The 20,840-nt window shown below is 43.6% G+C and overlaps 1 protein-coding gene across 1 annotated transcript in view; it reads left to right on the top strand.

The window, feature by feature from the left end:
- The window catches only part of RYR3 (ryanodine receptor 3), a 393,465-nt gene that overhangs the window by 149,361 nt on the left and 223,264 nt on the right, over positions 1-20,840 (top strand). Inside the window, exons 20-27 of the mRNA XM_012649115.1 lie at positions 3,153-3,369; positions 8,156-8,260; positions 9,708-9,811; positions 11,354-11,437; positions 13,018-13,177; positions 14,581-14,728; positions 15,589-15,794; positions 16,383-16,557. Of these exons, the coding sequence (XP_012504569.1) occupies positions 3,153-3,369; positions 8,156-8,260; positions 9,708-9,811; positions 11,354-11,437; positions 13,018-13,177; positions 14,581-14,728; positions 15,589-15,794; positions 16,383-16,557 (1,199 nt within the window). The remainder of the gene's footprint in view (positions 1-3,152; positions 3,370-8,155; positions 8,261-9,707; positions 9,812-11,353; positions 11,438-13,017; positions 13,178-14,580; positions 14,729-15,588; positions 15,795-16,382; positions 16,558-20,840) is intronic.

Here is a 20,840-nt window from a genome sequence, read left to right as displayed (position 1 = left end):
GACCTTTACTTCCACCCACTTAAGCACAGCGTGAAGATGTGTGAAGACCAAAGCTTTAGTAAGCACTAAGCATTAATTTCTGCCTGTGTTAATTTTTCATTTTACAGTTTTTGTGGCCATTAGAGGAGATGAGATTAAGATTTATAATCAAATTCTCATTCTCCTTTTAATAACTGAATCTAAAAACAGAAAGCATTATTCTCATGAAGTGCTACATGGAATTCCACCTTTCTTGATTTGTTATCTATCCAGCAGATTTTAAAATGTAAGAGAAATTTTGAAACTAAACAACCGGCAAGAGAGCTCATGAATAATGAAGTCCTCGTAAAAGACCATTTACTTGCTCTTGGAATCCATATGCTAGTGAGTAACAATACACTTGCTGTACAGGCTCCTAGGCATTCAGCTTCTCACAGGAAAAATGCTCACTGAGAAGAGAGAGGCAGAAAATCTCCCACACTAATTATTTGCTCAAAAAGATCCAGTTTTATCCCATGGCTTCAATATGTCAGTAACACAATCTGTTATGTTGCAATTGGGAAGTTCTCAACAAATAATTTCAAGGCTTAGTCATTATTTCCTGAAGTTTCACTAAATTAGTAATGCTGCAGGCTAATGATTCAATTTTGTTTTAATGTCATTGTTCAAATTCTTAATACACATAGATCGTGCCCTATTGCATAACACTTAATGCAGGAACATTCACAAGGGACAATTGTGGTTCTAATTCTATATCATTGTTGTTTAGTACCTTAAAATGGGGAAGTGGGAGGTTTCATATGATTTCTATAATTAATTTGGATAACGCAAACAGCTTTATTGGGAAGGGGGGGATCCTTAGCATCTCTCACTTGGAGAGATTTATTTTGCGGTTCCAAAATGCAGCCAACACTGAGATTCTCTTGTGAGCCTACCCTACCAGAATGTTCCAGTTAAAGGAAGTGAGGCCCAGTGGAAAGTGTGTTGCTGTGAGAGCTTTGCTAAATCATAAACTTCCTCTGTATACCTCATCCCCCATCCACACATACACCCATTCGTCAGCAATTCCTAACAGTCCTAATTTTGAAACAAAACTAGGATCTGGCTACTTGGATCACCTTGGTTCTCCCCACTCTCATCTCCCTGCGACTACTTCTAGAGTCTCCTCATTGGTCCCCACACCTATCTACATAGGGCAGGCAGAAGAATCTTGTATTTCCTCACCTTAAAACCCACCAGCAGCTTCCCTCTTGGAATAAAATCCCAACTCTTTGCCAGGGCTCACAGACCCTGCCTGATGAAGACTCCCCACCCCCCCAGCCTCACCTCCTCCCCCTGGGCTCATGGTGTTCTCACCCACATCACCCTCCTGTCTGATCCGCCTAAGCTCTTCCCCACCTCAGGGTCTTTGAGGCGAGGGTGAGCTAGCAAAGCCCCACCTGCACCCACAGCCGCTTCCCATAGCTGCGACACTGCCCGAGCCCCGCCCCCATCAGACCAGCCGTGGCCGCAGACCCTCGTAGGAGCACAAACCCCACTGCAAACCACGCATGCGAGGGAACCGGGTTGCGCACTCCGCAGCAGAATCCAACTCCTGCCGATCTGAGGTGGAGCCCAGGCAGCGACCCAGCCCACCCCCAGCCCGGTCCGTGGAAAAACTGTTTTCCACAAAACCGGTCCCTGGTGTCAAAAAGGTTGGGGACCTCTGCTCTACGTGGACTCTCTTCTTCCAGATCTTGAACTCACTGGCACCTCATTGTCCCTCAAGGTTAGTTCCCGTGTCTGCTCTCCAGAGAGGCCTTCCTTGACACCATCTCTAGGAGCCGTCCCCTTCCTGCGCTACCACCCGTCTCCCTTTTCATTACCTCAGCAGATGTCTTCCAATCAGGAATTACCCATATTTGTCCACTAAAATGCCTGCTCTGTGACACCAGGGACGCTGTGTACTTTGTCCATTGCTAAATCCCCAGCGCAAAGACAAGTGCAAGTTGTATGGGCTCAGTAAATATTTGTTAAATAGAGGGGGTGGGGAATGAATGTTGTGTGCAGACACTGTGTGTGTATTGATTTTTCTTGTGTGAAATTATTGTTTAACCTGCAGGGCTACATATCTTGCCATGTTTTAATTGCTTAAAACTGTGGTCATATTTTCTCACCTATTTAATGCGGTTGCAGTTGATTCGTAAAAGCTGTATTTCTGATTACAAACCTGGGATCATGTGCAGTATCGTTTTGAAATAGTTTGCTTTCAACCTCTCCTCCTTGCAGGGGGAACTTTGGGGTCTAATCCTAACACTAAGCTAACCTATATATAAGAGGCTGTCTTTCAGAGGGAACGAATTAAAATATTGAATGACTTCTGTGTGTTGGTAATTAGAGCCTGCCTGCCCTTACTGTGAGCCCCTAAGTGTTCTTCCCCCTGCCTTGGGAAGTCCCAGTGGGCACTGCTGGTGTGGGCCTGGGTTTCAGGCCTGGGTGCTATCAGGGAGATGGTGCCCCTGAGAAAGGCCTCTTAGGGAGCAAACACTTGGATGCCCATCCACTCCCATGCAGCCATAGCTGATGCCTCACAGTCGCCCTCATATGGCTGCTTTGGGGAACTGCAGTCTCTGCAGTGTATCATTTCTATTAAATAATATTACCGGCCAGATACCATTGGCATTTAACACTGTGGTGGTAATCTTTTTGCCTGAATCTTAAGAATTTCCTATTTTCCCCAGATAGTTACATCATGTTTTCTTTAACTGATATGTTGGTAATCTCCCTCAAGTAAAATGTCTTGAAGGTAGCATGGTATAATTTGGATATGACCTTTACAGGGAATAATCTCATCATTATCACTATTACTCTTTTTAATACTGTAGCAATATCTATGGTAATTATTTACTTACTAGAATAAAGATAAATTTCATTTTAAAAACCTACTGATTTTACATATAAATAAATTTTTAGGGACTTAGCTGATACGGGTTAGCTGAGGATCATGCCTTTACACTTATCTCCTCACTGCTTTGATATATACTTTAGGATGTTTGCTGTACTGAATCTGAAATCAGTCACCTCCCAACAAGATAATTCTTGAGGGGGGAGATGGGAACTGATCTTTAATTTTCATTTATTTGGGCTGGGGTATTTTTTGATCTCTCTGTTTCTGCTCTCTTCAAATGACACAGAGTACGTTTCCTGATGGGTGGACGTCATGGAGAATTTAAGTTCCTGCCTCCCTCTGGCTACGCCCCTTGCTATGAAGCCTTACTTCCAAAAGAGAAAATGAGATTGGAGCCTGTCAAGGAATATAAACGTGATGCTGAAGGGGTTAGAGATCTTTTGGGCACCACCCAGTTCCTCTCCCAAGCCTCCTTCATCCCCTGCCCCATAGACACCAGTCAGGTAGGTTCAAGTTGCCAATGAGAGGCAACCCATATAGATGATGTAATGTAGCTGAATCCTTCTTTCTATCTTGTCTTTGAACCATTCTTACCATACATTCTATAGCACTGTTGTGGAACGCGAACAACTATTATCTTCATGTTTCTACCATATGCACAGCTCAGTTCTTTAAGGATTTCTCAATTAGTGAATGTGTGGAGCTGCTGCTACATGCAGCATACTCTGTGAATGATAGAAATGTTTCAGTATTCTCTGGGAATTCGCAACCAAAATAAGGACTTAAGCAAATGTATTGTTTTTTAAAAGACCAAATGTCATAAGTACAAAATGAGCAGTATGCACAAGTAAATGCTAGACACCTCCTTTAGGCTAGAATGTTTCTAGAAATCTGTGTAGACAGGGTAAAATTCAGTCAGAGCCTTTAATAAACTTAAATGGAAAGGGCATCCATGGCGAATATAAAAGGAATAAATAAGGGCCTAAAAGTAGAAACACAAAGTTGGAACGAGTGGCAATGCATGTTCTCACATGGCTGGATGCTTGGAAGATAAGGAACACGTAGGAGAAGAGTGGAAAATAAAAGCAAAAGAAACAGGGAATGGCATGGAAGCCTTTGGAAGTGTTGATAAATGAACATTTTCTTTTTCTTTCCAGGGTCTGTATTTTGAGAAAAACATATTTATGTGGTATGCCAAGGGGCATACAACAGCTTTCAGCATTTTCTATACCCCAGGGCTATTTGAATCACTATCCTAGATGTTAAAGAAAATAAGTGAAAAGGGACCTTGCCTCTAAGGCACTTGGGGCTAATAGTATGTACTGGTATAGCTCCTTCAGCCTTTGGGATGTCTCTAGCATGTATTTTCCCAAAATATTTGATGACCCTATTATTCATCTGTGTGTATGTGTTCATGAGTTTCCTTCTTCCCTCCTGTAGCTAACGATTGTGAATTTGCATAGAACAGAAACTGCAGCTCTTCTCTGCCTGCTTCACAAAGCCTAGCACAGCACCGTGAACATTGGGGGTGTCGCTAATATTTTTTTTTATTTCAGCATATTATGGAGGTACAGATGTTTAGGTTACGTATGTAGCCCTTCCTCCCCCCCCAAAGTCCGAGTTTCAAATACGTCCATCCTTCGGGTGGTGCGCATTGCACTCTTTGTGTATGCAAGTACCCGTCCCCTCCTCCCTCCTTCCCCTCCCCCCTGCCCAACATCCAATAGATGTTATTCTTATATGTGTGTTTATGTGTTGATCAGTTAATACCAGTTTGATGGTGAGTACATGTGGTGCTTGTCTTTCTATTCTTGGGATACCTCACTTAGTAGAATGCGTTCCAGCTCTATCCAGGAGTATACAAGAGGTGCTATATCACCATCGTTTCTTAAAGCTGAATAGTATTCCATGGTATACATATACCACATTTTATTAATCCACTCATGTATTGATGGACACTTGGGTTGTTTCCACATCTTTGCAATTGTGAATTGTGCTGCTATAAACATTCGGGTACAGGTGCAAAGCAATATGGAGATATCTTAAAGAGATACAAGTAGAAGTACCATTCAATCCAGCAATCCCATTACTGGGCATCTACCCAAAAGACCAAATGATACTGTATAAGAAAGACACCTGTACCCGAATGATAATATTGATAAGAAACTGGGAAGAGTTTGCAAGCTAGAAGTGATCCTAAAAATTGGATAGTTTGGTTTCTGTGTATTCTAGAAGTTAGGGAGGAAAAATTTTTCTTCTGCTCTCCTAGGTTCTGTAACTGGGGGCCGCTGAACTAAACTCTGACCAATTAGCAAGAGAAAAAAAATCAGATATTAGTACAGAGTTCATAAAGAAAGTGACTCAGGGAGGAGGTTAACATTTGGAGCTTATATACTATCTTAATAGGGAAAGGGAACAAGGAGATGGGCACTTTGAGAAAATCAATGACTTTGGGAAAGATATGTGGGTCCTTGGGAGGGCAGATGGGAGACAGAATGGTTTTGTGACAGTGCCTGTTCAAGTGTGGTGCCAGCTTTGGTGATAAGAGTAGATCTCCCAAGGAACAGCTAAATTCTTCTGGGAGCCTTTTCTTTTAGACAGATGGAGTTCAGACAAAGCCCCTCTCTGTATCAGTTGTTTTTCAAATGACTTCAGTTCAAAATAATCCTTATGCTACGTGGCATATCTTGGACCCCTTCATAGACAAGCTTGAGGGCCAAAGACTGACGGAGCTTCTCCATGGACACAAGGCTGCTAGTGCCTGAACAGGGAGAGAGCAGGCACACGAGTGTGACTCCTGTCTGGGTTTCCTCTCCTTGCTCAGTAATCAGAAATTTGTGCATGACTCAGACAAGGCTTCCTAGGAGAAGCTGGCCGCAAAGAGTTCAAAAGAATGAGGGAAAGTTTTAATGGAGGAGGAGAGAAGGGGCTGACCCAAGAAAGAGACGAGTTCCCTAAACGTGCAGAATTGAAGATTTGAAACCAAACAGCAGAGATAAATCCACAAGCCAGAAGGACTTTGACATCTGGACCTAAAGCTGAATTTGGATGGACCCTGGAACTAGGAAAATATTGCTGGGAAATCAAATAATAGGGAAGTTCTCATTGAAAAGGTGCAACTTATTATCTTGAATGAGACCTCGTAATGTTTTAGAATCTATCATTGTGTGAAATTATTGTCAAAGGAGAAGTTCAGTGTAAGATCCACAGTCAACTCTCCATTCTCCCTGGTCTTAGTTAATCAATGAAATCCAAAGCAGTTGTAACTTGTTTGCTAATAATTTCCCCATTTTGTTTATTATCAGAACATCATGCCACTTGCAGTTGTCCCTCTGCAGATTCCATATCTGTGGACTCAACCAGCCGCAGACAGAAAATATTCAGAAAAAAATACAAATTAAAAAACAACACAGTATAACAACTATTTGTGTAGCATTTACATTGGTATTGTAAGTAACCTAGAGATTATTTAAAGTATATGGGAGGATATGTATAGGTTATATTTGACGTAAGACTAGCATCTGCAGATTTTGATATGGGGGAGGGGTTCTAGAACCACTCCTCTGTGGATACAGAGGGATGACTGTATTAACTTTGACTTTTTAATAATTAGGTTAAGTTGATTTTTTAAAAAAATTCTTTAATTAGAAGGCAAGTAGTGGTTGTAACACATTTTGAATATTTTATTGCTGGTTTTGTCTGTGATCTTATACATCACTGACTTGATATGCTTCTATAAAACAGTACTTTTCCCCATAAGTAACCTACACTCTCCCCCAAAAATTGGAATTTTTTAAAATAGTGGAACTTTAATAGTGGAAACACCAATAATCATGGTAATAGAGCAGGAATTGCGAGGGCTGGGCAGGTGACGTGGAAGTGAGAAAGATCCAGCATGCTGTCTTCCTAAAGCGAATGGGGAGTTCTCAGCTCCGGCTGACAGATGCCACACTAAAGTGTGTGTCCAGAGTTAGCCATCTTCCAAGTGGTCAAGAGAAACTAGAAACCTGGATTTTTGTATGAAATCTTCCATTTCCTAAGGGTTGTCAACTAATAAACATGAAAATAAAAATAATGAAGAAAATAGGGAAAAAGAAAAAGCGTGGATCCCCAGTTTGTGACCTCTGTGAAGAGAGAAAAACAAAAAACCAGGAAAACACAGAGAAACTGTCCCTGGAGGTAATCACGGGAGACTTCCCAAAGGTGGTGTCATTTGAACTAAATTCAGAAGGATAAATATGGAGGGTGTTTTCCAGTGGTGAGGAAGGTGTGTGTGTGTGATGGTCGTGGGAGGGAGTATTAGTAAGGGCACAGGTTGCACATGCAAGGGCACAGGACTGTGAAACAACGTGGTCTCTTGGGAGAATTTCAAGAGGTTTGAGAAGGATGTGTTTGTGGGGTTTATGATGAGAGAACTAAAGAGGAGCACTGTATTCGAGGTTAATGCATCTAGTCTTCTCTTAGGAGTGTCAAGGAATGAGTGGGGGACACTCAGGAAGAGAGTGTTTTGATGTGATTTTTGTTCTTGTAGACTCATCCCTCTGGCTGCAGTGTGGAGGATAGATCAGTGGGGAGTTGGAGAGGCTGTTTATGAGTGTCTGGCAGTGTTCCGGGGAGGAGATAATGAGGTTGAGTGATGGAGAGGAGAAGACCCTTCAGAAAGACGCTTAGAAAATAAACATTTCATGACTGATTATGTGGTGGGGAGTGGGGGGATGGTAAGTGCCGAGGGAGAGGGAAGATGCTAGGTTGACTTCCAGGCTTAAAGTGGTGGCGGGCCATGCAACAAAAAGAAAAAATAAAAACAAGAAGAGAAAAGGGGTTTGAAGGAAAGATAAGAAATTCAGCTCTGGGTAACGCATTGAACTCACTTTAATGGAAAAATCCTGTAGGCAGTTGGAACTGTGGGTCTAAACTTCAAGAGAGACCATGGCTGGAGATGCACTGACCTGGAAGTGACCATCTACAGGGGCAGGTGGTGCGGTCTCCCAAGGAGAGAGTGTGGAGGGAGAGGAAACAGGGTGAGGGAAGCATCCCACGTGAAGAGGATGCGACGCAGATACCCACAGAGAAGACTGAGGGGGTTGCAGAGGAGCACAAAGGAAGCCGGGGAGGGAAGAGGAGAGCTGGACACACACAGTCAAGGAGGGCGAGGTCAGAATGGTGTAGCCCCTCCTGGGGCACACACAGGTGACTTCAAATGGGGCACCTGACCCTGTCCATTTTATGATATATTTCAAAACAATCATTCATATAGTTTTGGCTTTTCACCTGTTGCTTTTCCTTTAGGTTGTTTTGCCACCTCACCTAGAGAAGATCCGAGACAGACTGGCTGAAAACATCCACGAGCTCTGGGGAATGAATAAGATAGAGCTGGGCTGGACTTTCGGCAAGGTATGCGTGTGCACGGCCGGCTGGGGCGGAGGGTTGGATTGCCTCGCTGCCTGGAAGGGGTTCTTCAGAGGCTTGAGTGGGCACAGGGACCTTGTAATCCAAGGCTCGCATCCTGCTTCCTGCCACCTGTCCAGCTTTCGCTGCCTTCAATAGTCAGGAGCGCTGAGGACACCAGCTCTTCACAGACAGAACCAGGAGTCCTCTCCCTTCTTACTCCCAAATACTGCTTTCCTTTCTTTGGGAAATATCCAGTGCAGTCGTTCCTCAGTACCTCCTTCGTGACACTCACATCTCCCCTTCTTCCCTTCAGAAAAAGTTGTCCTCCCTGCCTGGGTGGTGAAAAGTGGCTGATTCATTGTTTTGAATCAGAAATAATTTAACATGGTTTTCAGAGGTATCACTAAGATTAATGGACACTCAGAGGAGGTTAGGGAATCTCTTTCAGTAGAAAGCATTTTTCAAAGGCAATGTAAATTGACTGTGTTCTGTGATTTGTGTAAGGTCATGTCCGAGGGCAGAAGGATAGGTGAGTCTGAAGCTTCCTGTGACCCCGACACTCAGATGATGCACATTCTGGCTCAGTTACAGAAAAGGTCCCTGCACTCCAACACTTGTGTATTTATATAGTTACCATAAAACATTCTCACCATGTAAGAATGGGTTCACCATTGAACTTCCAATGTCAAGCTCGGTGCCTATCATGTAGTACAGGTACTCAACAAATATTTGTTGAAGGAATGAACAAATTAGCTGATGTCTGGATCTGCGCTGTCCAAGACAAAGCCATGAGCGGCTACTGAACACCTGCAGTGTGACTAGTCTGGATTGAGGTGTGCTGAAGTGTAAAATACACACTGGATTTTGAAAACTTAGTGTAAAAAATATATAAAATATCTTATAAATGATTTCTTATATTGATTACTTATTAAAATGATACTTTACATTTAATAGGTTAAATAAAATACATTATTAATATTAATTTCACCTGCTTCTTTTTGCCTTTTAATGTAGCCTCTAGAAAATTTGACATTACAGATGTGGTTCATATTTGTGGCTGACTTTATGTTTTATTGGCCAGCACTGGTCCAGATCCTGTGGTCCTTGATGTGCTAAAGAATGCTACCGTTCAGTAATATTATGGTTACGTGAGTTTGGGACAAGCGGGATCATGGCTACCATATGTAAAATTGCTTCCCTGAGAAAGTATGTTCTAAATGCAGACACCTGTCTAGAAATAAATCCACAGAGCACAAGCCACTGGCAAGGAGACTATATCATATCATTTGCTAGAGTGAAGATCATCTATTTGCCTATCAGCAAGTTGCTGTCTTTGTCTTGCCTGGTACAGATTGCCTGGGCCATGTTTCAAAGTGTGTTCTTTTCTGTGTTCCAGTGCATTGCCAGCTGTCAAAACTTAAATCCCATTCTTTCTTATGTTGTCACCTAGATACGAGATGACAACAAAAGACAACACCCTTGCCTTGTGGAGTTTTCAAAACTCCCCGAAACTGAGAAGAATTATAACTTGCAAATGTCAACTGAAACCTTAAAGTGAGTGTTTGAGTTGAAGTTGGACTAAATAGTGAGTAGATAATTTAATGCATTCTAACTAAACTGCAAAGGTATGTCCCTTGCCTGAAAGCATGGCACATTCTGATAAACTGGAGGGGATGGTGATTATTCATGTCACAAGAGGACTTTGCATAGTGAATAACCCATCAACCATTATTACTTAGTGTATCTATTGCTTCAGAAACCATTTGCTGTTTGCTAGGGACAGGAAAAAGGTAGGAAGCAGAAAAGAAAGAAGAGAAACTTAGAATCAAAGGGCCAAGTTCCTTTTGTAGTTCACATTAAATCAAGGAAAAAAGATAAGGCATTTCTAAAAGCCAAGAGGAAACATTAATTCACTAAAATTAATTTTTTTTTGAAAAAGAAGGGCAGAATTCTATTGTTTACAGCTCCAAAGGAGAGAAGAATGCCAGCTGGGACCGCACAGGGAGTCACCCAGGGTTGGGGTAACAGCAAGCTGGAGCAGTGGGGGCCTTATCGCCTCAGAACGGGAGGCATAGCTGGTGTTTGAGGGCACTTGTGAACTGACTAACTTGAAGAACTTCAGGGGCCCTGGAGCACAGCGGCTGTCCCTGGTTATCTGGTACCTGGCCCTGGGTCCATTAACGTGGGCACCTCGACTTAATCAGCAAGGACACTTCTGAGCCATTGTGGAGAATGAAGCCTCCTTCACTCTTGTACCTCCACTATGGAAGCCTTTTGCATGAAACAACTTTTAACTTCTCCATTATCCTACCTATGGGCCCAATTTAGACATTAACTTTTATAGCCCTAGTTGGTATCTCCCATTTTGAATTCTTTGGAAGTTTGTTACCTGTTCTCTCATCTTTATAATTCCCTGTTCTCTAGTTGTTGGGGCAGAACACTTTGAGGTTGTGCTTTTGTTGGCATAACAGTGCTCTGGAAGGTACCTTGTCTCATAGGTTCACGTACGTGAATATCTTCAATTACAGTGATGCTTGTCGAGGATACAGCTTTGTACCTCATGGTGTTAGACACAGCTCACAGCAGTATACAGGTATTATGTAGTAAATATTTGCCAACCTGTGGATTGGGTATTAGGATCCTATCTGTTCATAGAATTAGAGGCAGTGTACAATTCTTGTGCAAATTTATAAACTGGAAAATGTCTCTAAGAGAGGCAGTTAACAAACTTCTCTTTCATAGTCTTACATTTGCTATCATCTAAATCAGGGACTGGCAAATTATGGCCCATGGGACAATAAGACCAGCTACCCATTTTTGTAAATAAATTTTCATTGTAACAAAGCTGAGGTTGTCAGCCTGTGTATGGCCTATGGCTGCCTTTGCCCTGTAATGGCAGAGTTCTAGCTACAGCAGAGAGGTCTGGCCCACAAAGCCCAAAACACTTACTCTCTGGCCCTTTGCAGAGAAAGTTTGCTGACTCCTGGTCCAAATGAACAGCCATTGTCTATTTCCACCAGCTCAGACAGGAGTTAGGGTTCTTGCTATCCTTTGCCTTGCCGTTGACCTTGGTCTTCTCCCTCTGTCACGTCACAGAACCCTCCTGGCCCTGGGGTGCCACATTGCTCACGTTAATCCAGCTGCTGAGGAGGATCTCAAGAAGGTCAAACTGCCCAAAAAGTAGGTGATTTTTTGAGTGGGTCAAGGCTTTAATGCTTCAGCCTGAATTTTTTAATTGGGAGGGTGGGAGCCTCACATTAGCAAGGCAGACATCAGCGCTCATGCTTCTAGCACCAGCTCGGATGGCTGCTCCAGGTACTTAGAGGACACTGAAACCCTCAGAAGCCTGCTGAAACAGAAGTATTTGAGGGTTTTCTCTCTTTTTGCTCCTCTACTCAGACCTCAGATGGGTGCACTGTCTTTCGTCTATAAGAATAGCAGTTGGCACAAGCGCTTGAAAATGGTTTGCAGCCACAGCAAAGAGTCACTCCTCCTCTGGCACTGGGCCAGCCTTATAAATTCTTTATGGAATGGGTGTCTCTGCCAAGACTTAATTTGGCCCCCTAGACCTGCCTGTGTCCTACTCTCCCTCTCACCTCTTTCATTCAGACAGGGTCACATGTCCTCCCATGTTCAGACACTTGCTCAGTGACATAGCCACTGGCTCCCTCGCTCACTCTCATGCGTGCCAGCCTAGGGTGTGCACACATTCACATACAGGTGTCATCATTACTAAGGAGCCAGGGTGATGCCAGCTTTCATCAGCTGCTCATCTTCCCCTTCTTTCCTCTTAAACTCCCAAGCTCCATTCTCCCAAGCTCCTGATACCCAGAAAAGCACACCTGAGGCAGCAGCAGAAGGGCAGACTTCTGGGGTCAGTGCGTGTTGACTCTGCCCAAGGGCAGACATCCCGGGAAGGTGGGCGCAGGACAATATCTCATGCCTACCTACAATAGACCCTGCATCTCATACTGCTCAGAGGTTCCTGGGTAGGATGAGCCCTGGTCTGTGAGTCATCACAGTTAGGCTCTGGCCTGGTCTGGGCAGTCAGTGGCCCTGGGGCCATGGGTGCCTCTGGACTCATTCCCACATGGCTGTGACGAGCTGCCCTCCTGAGACTCCACAATGTGCCCCCATCTCCTCTACTCACACGTTGTACCTACCTGACACAGAATGAGCTTCTGCACATCCTCACATCATCCATTGAGTCACAAGCACTTGGGGCTGTGACTCCTGGACTGGACAGCTAACTTCTAAGGCCACTTCAAGCTCACACATTCTCTGACATCATCATTTGTTATTTTTTAATTCTGAAAGTAAAAGTTTAGTTCTCTAAGACTGATTATTATATGCAGATTTATAAGAAAACATTTAACTCGAGGTCTTATCCTTGCCAATTTGGTTTTGACTTCTTGTGTTTTTGAAGTGAGATAAAGGCACTTCTGGCAATGCTGCAGTGTGCTGAGTGTGCCCGTCGTGTGTAGGACATATGAGTTTTCTTAGAAATAGGATGGATTTTCATGACCATCTACTTTCTCTGATGGTTTCCTTTGAAATTACATACATTGGCAAGCAGGATGGTAGATTAGGGGATTCATCTATAGACTTGAAATAGAACTGAGCTATCTCTTCAGCCAGAGTGGAACCTGTGAGTGGAGCCTCATTTACATAGTATTCTTATCCTGTGCTCTTGGTCTAAAATCTGGAATGGGGGAGTCATAGAGATCTGTTCACAATATGTATTTTGCATTTATTTTCAGCTACATGATGTCCAATGGCTATAAGCCAGCCCCTTTGGACTTGTCTGATGTGAAGCTCTTACCTCCTCAAGAAATTTTAGTGGATAAGCTCGCAGAAAATGCACACAATGTTTGGGCAAAAGACAGAATAAAACAAGGATGGACCTATGGCATTCAACAGGTGAGAAGTGCTGGGTCAGGAGTGCTGGGGAAGTTAGCAGATGTGATTATCCCTCCAAATGCGATTTTGCTTTGGCAGGTATAAGATCAGAAGGTGGAGGTTGCCCTTGCACTCTGTCTGTCACACTGTGCTGTGTGCATTATTTATGAAATCATGGGGCTGGACCACTTGTAATGGTCACATTGACACTCCAGGCATAATTCCAATCTTGCAGAAAGGGATAGGCTTTCCCTTTGTTAGTCTTGATTCACTCATGATATGTGTTGCCTTGCTTATGTACCCACGAGCTGTACCTTACCTCGTTTCGTTGCTTGCATTGTAAAGAGTTGAGCTTTCATGCTACTCTCCAAGGTCAAAGTAAGGCTCACGCAAATCAACATCACAAATCCGCAGTTTTTCTGGGATGGCCCCATGTATCTGTATACCAGCATGTGTGATGAGGAGAGAAAGCTAGCCCAGTGGAGGGGTAAACCAACCTGCCCAGAAGCCTGTGTCCCCTTACTTCAGTCCATTGGACCAAGGATTCCTGGGCAGAGTTCTTGGCTTGAGCAGGCTGCAGCCTGAGAGCCAGGGAACAGGAAGAAGTTAGGCAGAGTTCAGAGGCAGGGTTCAGCACCAACCCACCTAGCACCCTTTTTTCCTTGAAACACTTCACTCATTTTAATAATCATCAGTGATTGGGTTAGTATCAGGGAAGTTTGGAGCGGGGGCGGGGGTGCTGTGTGAACATGAGTTAATTCATACCTGAGCCTCCAAACCTGCACACATCTGGAAGTCGGGAACAGTACCACTGTGGAAACCATGGGGAGCGGGGGCGTGAGATGGTTCAGAAGAGCATGTCATACATATGAGTTCAGGAGGGTCATCACCATGCTTGTCCTTGTTGTCTTGCTAGTCCCTCCTAAGGAGCCGAGAAGGACTCTACTACAAATGTGTGCCTTCCACGATGATATGGACCCAGGGTGGTTCTGCCACCTTTTCTGATGTTTCTCTGTGAAGATTTGTTAAGAGGCTGCTGTGAAGAGGCTATCACAGCTTAAATCACGGCATGACTTTCCATAGGGGAATAATTACTCAAATCCCCATCCACCTTGCCTTGGGAATGGAAGTTTCTAAACCAATTTCATGATGCTTCATTTTATTCACAGTCTGGCATTATTAAAATGTGTTTTTTAATGCTATCTTTGAGCATTAGTAAAATTTTTCCACTTATACTCATTTAACCCTGAGGAGAAGTGGCAAATATGTACACTGCTAAATATGCAGGCACTGGGGAAAGAGCTAATAGCCCGGTAAGAGCCAGCCAGGAAGACAGGACTGTTGCCGGGAGTGCATGACTGGGGCAAGCTACAGTAAGATTACAATGTGTTTTCTCAGCAGCTCTTTTCTCTGGCTTCACATAGGATTTGAAGAACAAAAGAAATCCCCGTCTGGTGCCATATGCATTACTAGATGAGCGTACCAAGAAGTCCAACAGGGACAGCCTGCGTGAAGCTGTTCGTACATTTGTTGGTTACGGGTATAATATTGAGCCATCAGACCAAGAACTAGGTAATGAGTTGGGATCGTTCATTCTGGCCCCAATGTACTTAATAAGGAAATGCTAAATTTAAACAGGTCTAACTTGTACTATTAATAGTATTGGTGCTGAGGAGCACTAAACTAAACAGCGTATCTTTTTTTTTTTTTTAACAAAAGTAATGGAACCATGTTTGATATAACACATCATCCCATTGACAGATGTTTCTGTGATGGGCATTTCTGTGACCCAGTCCCACAGGGAAGACATTATCTTCCGAGGTAGCTGAGCTCTGGGGGACACCTGGTAACAAAACAAAGTCATCTTTTTTTCCTCTTATTTTCCAAATACGTGAATATCAGCTTACTATTGGATCAGGTAATCACATCTCCAAATTAAATTCTAGTGCTGATTAAAATCACCAGCTTATAGTTGATGAGCATGTCATCGTGATCCCATGCCCCTGGAGGTACTATAGGCCAAAGGGGCAGTATTATAAGTGGTTAAGAGGCTGGCTTTGGAGTCAGACCTGGGTTCACATCTTTAATCCTCAGTTTACTGACTCTGTGACCTTGAATAAATGACTTTACCTCTCTGAGACTCTGTTTTTTCCATCTGTGAAATGAAGACAGCATTACTGACCTCATAGGATTGTTGTGTGGGAAAACTAAGCTATGGTCTCTAAAAGATCTACTGTAAAGTAATCGCTCAGTAAATGGTATCTTGTATTATGATGATGATGATGGTGATCTATTATGCACAGATAGCGGGCAACCTGTACCCATTCTCAGTGTTGTTGACAAATTCCTTTGAGGAATGCTACCTAGTTATTAAAGGTCTGTGTTCTCTCTTTCCCTCCTACACCCTCTACTCACCTTCCTTCTCACAATAGCTGACCCGGCTGTGGAGAAAGTCAGCATAGACAAGATCCGATTCTTCCGGGTAGAGCGGTCTTATGCAGTGAGATCTGGGAAGTGGTATTTTGAGTTTGAGGTGGTGACTGGAGGAGACATGCGGGTTGGCTGGGCCAGGCCAGGCTGTCGACCTGACGTCGAGCTGGGTGCTGACGACCAAGCCTTCGTGTTTGAAGGCAGCAGGGTGAGTCTGTATAGTGTCCACACATCCTCAGTTTAAGTTTTCGTTCTCCAAACATTTCCTTGGAAGCTAAAAGTACTGAGTGTCTGGATCTCTGGCTTCAAAGTGAGTGATCACCACCACTGGCTGATTTAGGCATTGAATGAACATTGCCTACTGGTTGTTTTTTTGCTCTTTATGCTGGCAAAGGGGAGGACCGTATACCCAAGTCCTTTCTCTAATCACCTCCATATCTGCTCTTGTCCTGAGCCCATGGACCCCACTCCAGAGGTGACTCAGAATGCTATGCTGGCAGCATGTTGGGAAATCTTACCAATTTTCCCTAGAGAGAATTCTGTTTATTGTCATACCTGTGACTAGGAATCAGGAGACTAAGGCCATCTTTTCTAATCAGCCTTGTGTGTCCTGGTTTTGCTCATTTGTAACAGAGACCACTTCTCCCTGTGAGTTATCCTTGGTAAAGAGGTGAGTGCCCCCACAGAAATCATGTACTTCTACTGGTTAAGAGATATTGCTGATATAGTCATTTGTCCAGCTCCAGGGGGCTTCTAGAACCTCCATTTCTCTAAGCCCTGGGGTCTTGTTTTCTAGGGCCAGCGTTGGCATCAAGGGAGTGGGTATTTTGGGCGTACCTGGCAGCCAGGAGATGTGGTTGGATGTATGATTAACCTGGATGATGCTTCGATGATCTTCACACTGAATGGGGAGCTGCTGATCACCAACAAAGGCTCTGAACTTGCCTTTGCTGACTACGAGATTGAGAATGGTAAACTTACCACCCTCTCCTGATCCCAACTTCATGAGGCTGAAAGAAAACCCAGGGAGAGCTGAGCGAGCTCCTCTTCCTCCTTATTTAGGGTACACTGTTCTTTGCATATTTGAAACCCTAATGGTGAAGACTATCCCTTAGACTATCAGTTTTGAAAAATTAGGACAAATAATAGTGATAGTTGGCAGCATAAATTCTGAACTTCCAGATTGATTGACGGAGCAGCTCTCCTCTAATTTCCTGCCCTGTGCCTTGTTATTTTAAGAATCCCCAGGTTTACCGGTATTACAAAGAAAATGCTTATTGTATAATATGTGACTCAGATCTTTGGCAGGAGAGAAAAATAAGTGAATTAAAGGATTATCCTTTTATTCTGATTTGAATTGTCAGTCTGCATGTTTGTGTAATTGAACTTGATGCTTTGATGAGAACCACTGAAACACAAAAGTTAGATTTAGCTGTTCCCTTGAATGAAATATAATTTATTTTGAAATTCACACACACTGTGAGACCGAAGCAGAGTTGCACTTATTAGTGGCCATGAATAGACGACAATCAGGGTAGTGCTTCCGGCTACACAAAGGAGCAATTGGAGCTTATTATTTCTTGTCTGCATGATTACATTATGCACCCAAGATCATTGGCATGTAGGGTCAAGAGCTCTGGACTGCAAGCTGGGGGACCTGCTGCTGACGTGCTATGTGGCTCCCAGGGAGTCTTGGCTTGGCCTCTCTGGAGTTTACTTTCTTCATTATACCAGAGAATAGAAGGGTAGATGAAATAAAATCCAGTGTTCTTCCCAGACATAAACTTCAGTGGCAGTGACTTTCTATCTGCTCTGTGAAAACCCTTGTGCTTGGTGCGATGCCACCATCTGCTTCTTCATGACAGACGAGGAGGACGCGGTTCTGGATCAGGAGACCTGAGATCTTGCCCTGCCTCTGCCCCTGCCCACCCATGACATCTTAATGGACTTTATTGAACCTCTTTGGGCCTCATTTACCCCTCTGTAAATGAATAGAGCTCCTAGTAGCTCTAACTTTTTGAGACTTTATAAAAAGAAATAGTTACTGCCTAGGAAGCTAAAAAGATATAACTTCATATGCAAGAGCACAAATACAGGCAAGTGTGTGTATATTATAAATCCTCTTTATTGACAGAGTGTTTTTCACTTTATAAATGACTTTCACACACTTTTTATTGACACTTATTATCTGCAACATTCATATCCAACTATACCTTTAAAGAGCTTTAAAGATTTGTCTAAGAATTAACTGTTTGGAGAAATAAAGTTTGCAAGTCAATATATCTTCCTAGAAGAACAGGATGATCATAGTCAGATAGGGTCATATTTTAGTGCCTGAAGAGGTTAGTAGTGCCTGAAGAGGCCTGCCTTTAGTTTCTGAAGAGGTTTAAAACCAAAGTTTTAAAGAAAGAATCCTATTTGGGGAGACAAGTGGGAATGACGTTGCCAGCAGAAGGAATGGCTTGTGTTCAGGTTCAGAGGTGGAGGAGCAGGAATACTGTAGATCACATCAGAACAGTGTAGAAGGACCACCAGATAACTTCCCAAGCAACCACCACCTGCAGTGTTTTCTTCTTGAGGCGAGGAGGAAAACAAAGAGCTTAGAAGAGTCAGGCACATCCCCAAGGAAAGCAGTTTTCTGGGGTAGGAAGTCTCCAAAGATCAGGGACCTTTTCCTGGCCCTACTACTGTATGAGCTGCAGAAAGTGACTCATCTATGAGTCTTTGGCTCAACTCTAAGGAGGAGATAAGAATCTTGTACGTTGCGCAGACTTACAAGAACTTTGTAATGTCCAAAGCCTTGATCCTCAAAGTGTGGTCTGCTTGTTAGAAATGCGGAATCTCTGCCTTGCCCCAGACCAGAATCAGAAACTGCATTCTGACAAGACGCTCGGGTGATTTGCATGCACATTGAATCATGAGAAGCAGCAATCTATTGCATACACAAGTGCAAGTCGTAGCAGTATTAAGGAGCTTGATTTCTAGTTGTAGAATGAGACGAAAATATGAAAAGGTTAATAATGCAAAGCAGTAAATTATAAATGGCAAGTAACTAATACAGACTGAGAGTTCTGTAACAATGGGATTCGAGTTGAATGTTAAATAAAGAACATAAGATGTCTACCTCTAAGGAGAAGGGTGTTCCTGGCAGGGAATGTAACTAGAATGATGCTGTGGCATCAGGAAATTTCAGGAAAAGGTGAAACAGTTTAACTGGAAGATTTACATGTGGAATTTACGGATGATGAAGCTGGAAAGGTAGATAAGGTGCCGATAAGATAGTCTCGAATTCTAACGCTCAGTCTTTTCATTCAAGAAACTATTGTCTACTCTGGGCCAAACACCCTTGCCCTTCGCCTTCTAGGAAATGTGGGGGAGGAGAAGGAACTTGTTATGGGTTTGAGCAGAGGAATACTGTAAAGGAGAGGGATGTTTTAGGATATCCCTTCCTTTAGAGATCATCTGCGTTGTAATGAAAGACATGCCTCATAGGCCTTTGTGTACAGGGACATGATTTGACCTTCAGAATAACAAAGTCTGTTATTAGGATGAGGTTTTATAATAGAATCGTACTGTAATATGTTAGCACATTATACTGTCGTACTGTGTCACACTTCAATAACACAGAGACAAGATAATTGGAAAGCTCTTTCAGTTCTGCAATGGCTCGAGAGTTGGCGGAGGGGCAGTTGAAAGGAAGTCGATGTGCCATTCTTCGATAACAATAGCCCAGGGGCCTGGCGTAACCATATAGCCATCTCTCTGCATAAAGGGGAAAGAGGCAGCAGATCTTGCCTTGAGTTGTTAGGAAAAGCATCTGTTGAAAAGAAAACATTTTCCAAATTGTAGCCCCCCTTAAAACAAAATGCCCCCTATGGTTGTGTTCTTCTGATCGCCAGCATGTCAGCCCAGATGCAGGCCACTAGCCCAGTGACAGCTATGCTGGGGGAAGTCTTTAGCCCTCTGGGGGAGAAATTGGGGCAGACATTACCGTTCATGGCTGTTTTTTCCTCTGGGTTATTTGTAAGTTGTCCCCTCCATCCTCTTCTGCATCATAGGTGATACGCCCTTATCTGCTTCATTAGGATTTTTCTAATTATTGTTCCCTACCCTGGTCCCTGGCCTGGACCATCACAGCTCTCAATGTTGTCGTCTACAGGTGCCTGAAAGCTGAGAAGCCTCCAAGGCAAAACCTTTGCTATTAGCCTTCTCTTTTCCTCCATTTAAAGGAAAGGGAGATAAAATCCTGAACATCCTGCCAGACCTTAGAATGTGTCATCTGGAAGAGGCTCTGGTACAGTCTCCTGTACTGCCTCTCTGCCAGGCGCTCCCCTGAGGGACATCCTGCCTCCTGCGACGTCTTTGGTGTCTGCAGGGGCAGCGTCCCAGGCCGTTCCTGCCCATTGGCCTATCAGGGTTTAACAGATCCCCCAATTTTGTTGGCAGCTCTTCACTAGGCAGAAAATAAAACTTATTTGCAGGAAGTGTCACTGCCATCTGCAGGCGCACATGGTGGTACCTAGGGTCTCCTGTCATTCTCTCTCCAGGCGGGTGTGGCTGTGGCAGGGGAGCATGGTCTCTTGCTTCCCGTGTTTTCTACAAGGCTTGTGACCCTCTCAGTGTTGTCCTTGAACTCAATCTTTGCAAGGCTTAGCAGAAAATCAGAAGGAATGCATAAAACACGCACTGCTGGGTTGAGATGCTCGGAAACAGCCCCAGGATAGTCTGAGCAGTCATCCAACCACCTCTCCCCGAGACCTCAGTTTTTCCCTTACTCATAGTGATTCTCTTTCATGTCCTTCTTCAGTTTGAAATGGATTGAAAGTGGATCTACCATTTGGATTTTCTAGAGAGCTGACTTCTTTCTGAACTTCTGAATTATAGGAAGGTGACCTCCCGGCTATCCTGCTTCCTAATCACAAAATCAGCGTGAGGCTTTGTAATACCAGGTTTATTGGAACGTGGGGTCCTCTACAGAATGTCATGTATGCGTTCTTGCCTTTTCTTTCCTGGGATGAGAACTCTGTGTACACACTGGCTCCAGACAATGCCGTTTGTGAATTTCCTGCCCACACCTCTTCAAAGACGTCAGCAGTTACATCTCTTAGGCTGCATGTGAGGAGAAAGTGTTCTTCTTTGTTTTTCTTTCTTCTTACTTCTCCAGTCTCATTTGAGGCTGAGGGTTAATTGAGTTGTGTGTAAAGCGCAGGTCCTTGTTTATGACACTCAGTGCTCATAGTAATGTCGTGTGACC

Source organism: Propithecus coquereli, unplaced genomic scaffold (genome assembly GCF_000956105.1).
Source record: "Propithecus coquereli isolate 6110/MARCELLA unplaced genomic scaffold, Pcoq_1.0 Scaffold3, whole genome shotgun sequence".
Lineage (NCBI taxonomy): Eukaryota > Metazoa > Chordata > Mammalia > Primates > Indriidae > Propithecus > Propithecus coquereli.
The sequence above is the reverse complement of the archived record's forward strand: the minus strand, read 5'-3'. Positions and strand labels throughout refer to the sequence as shown.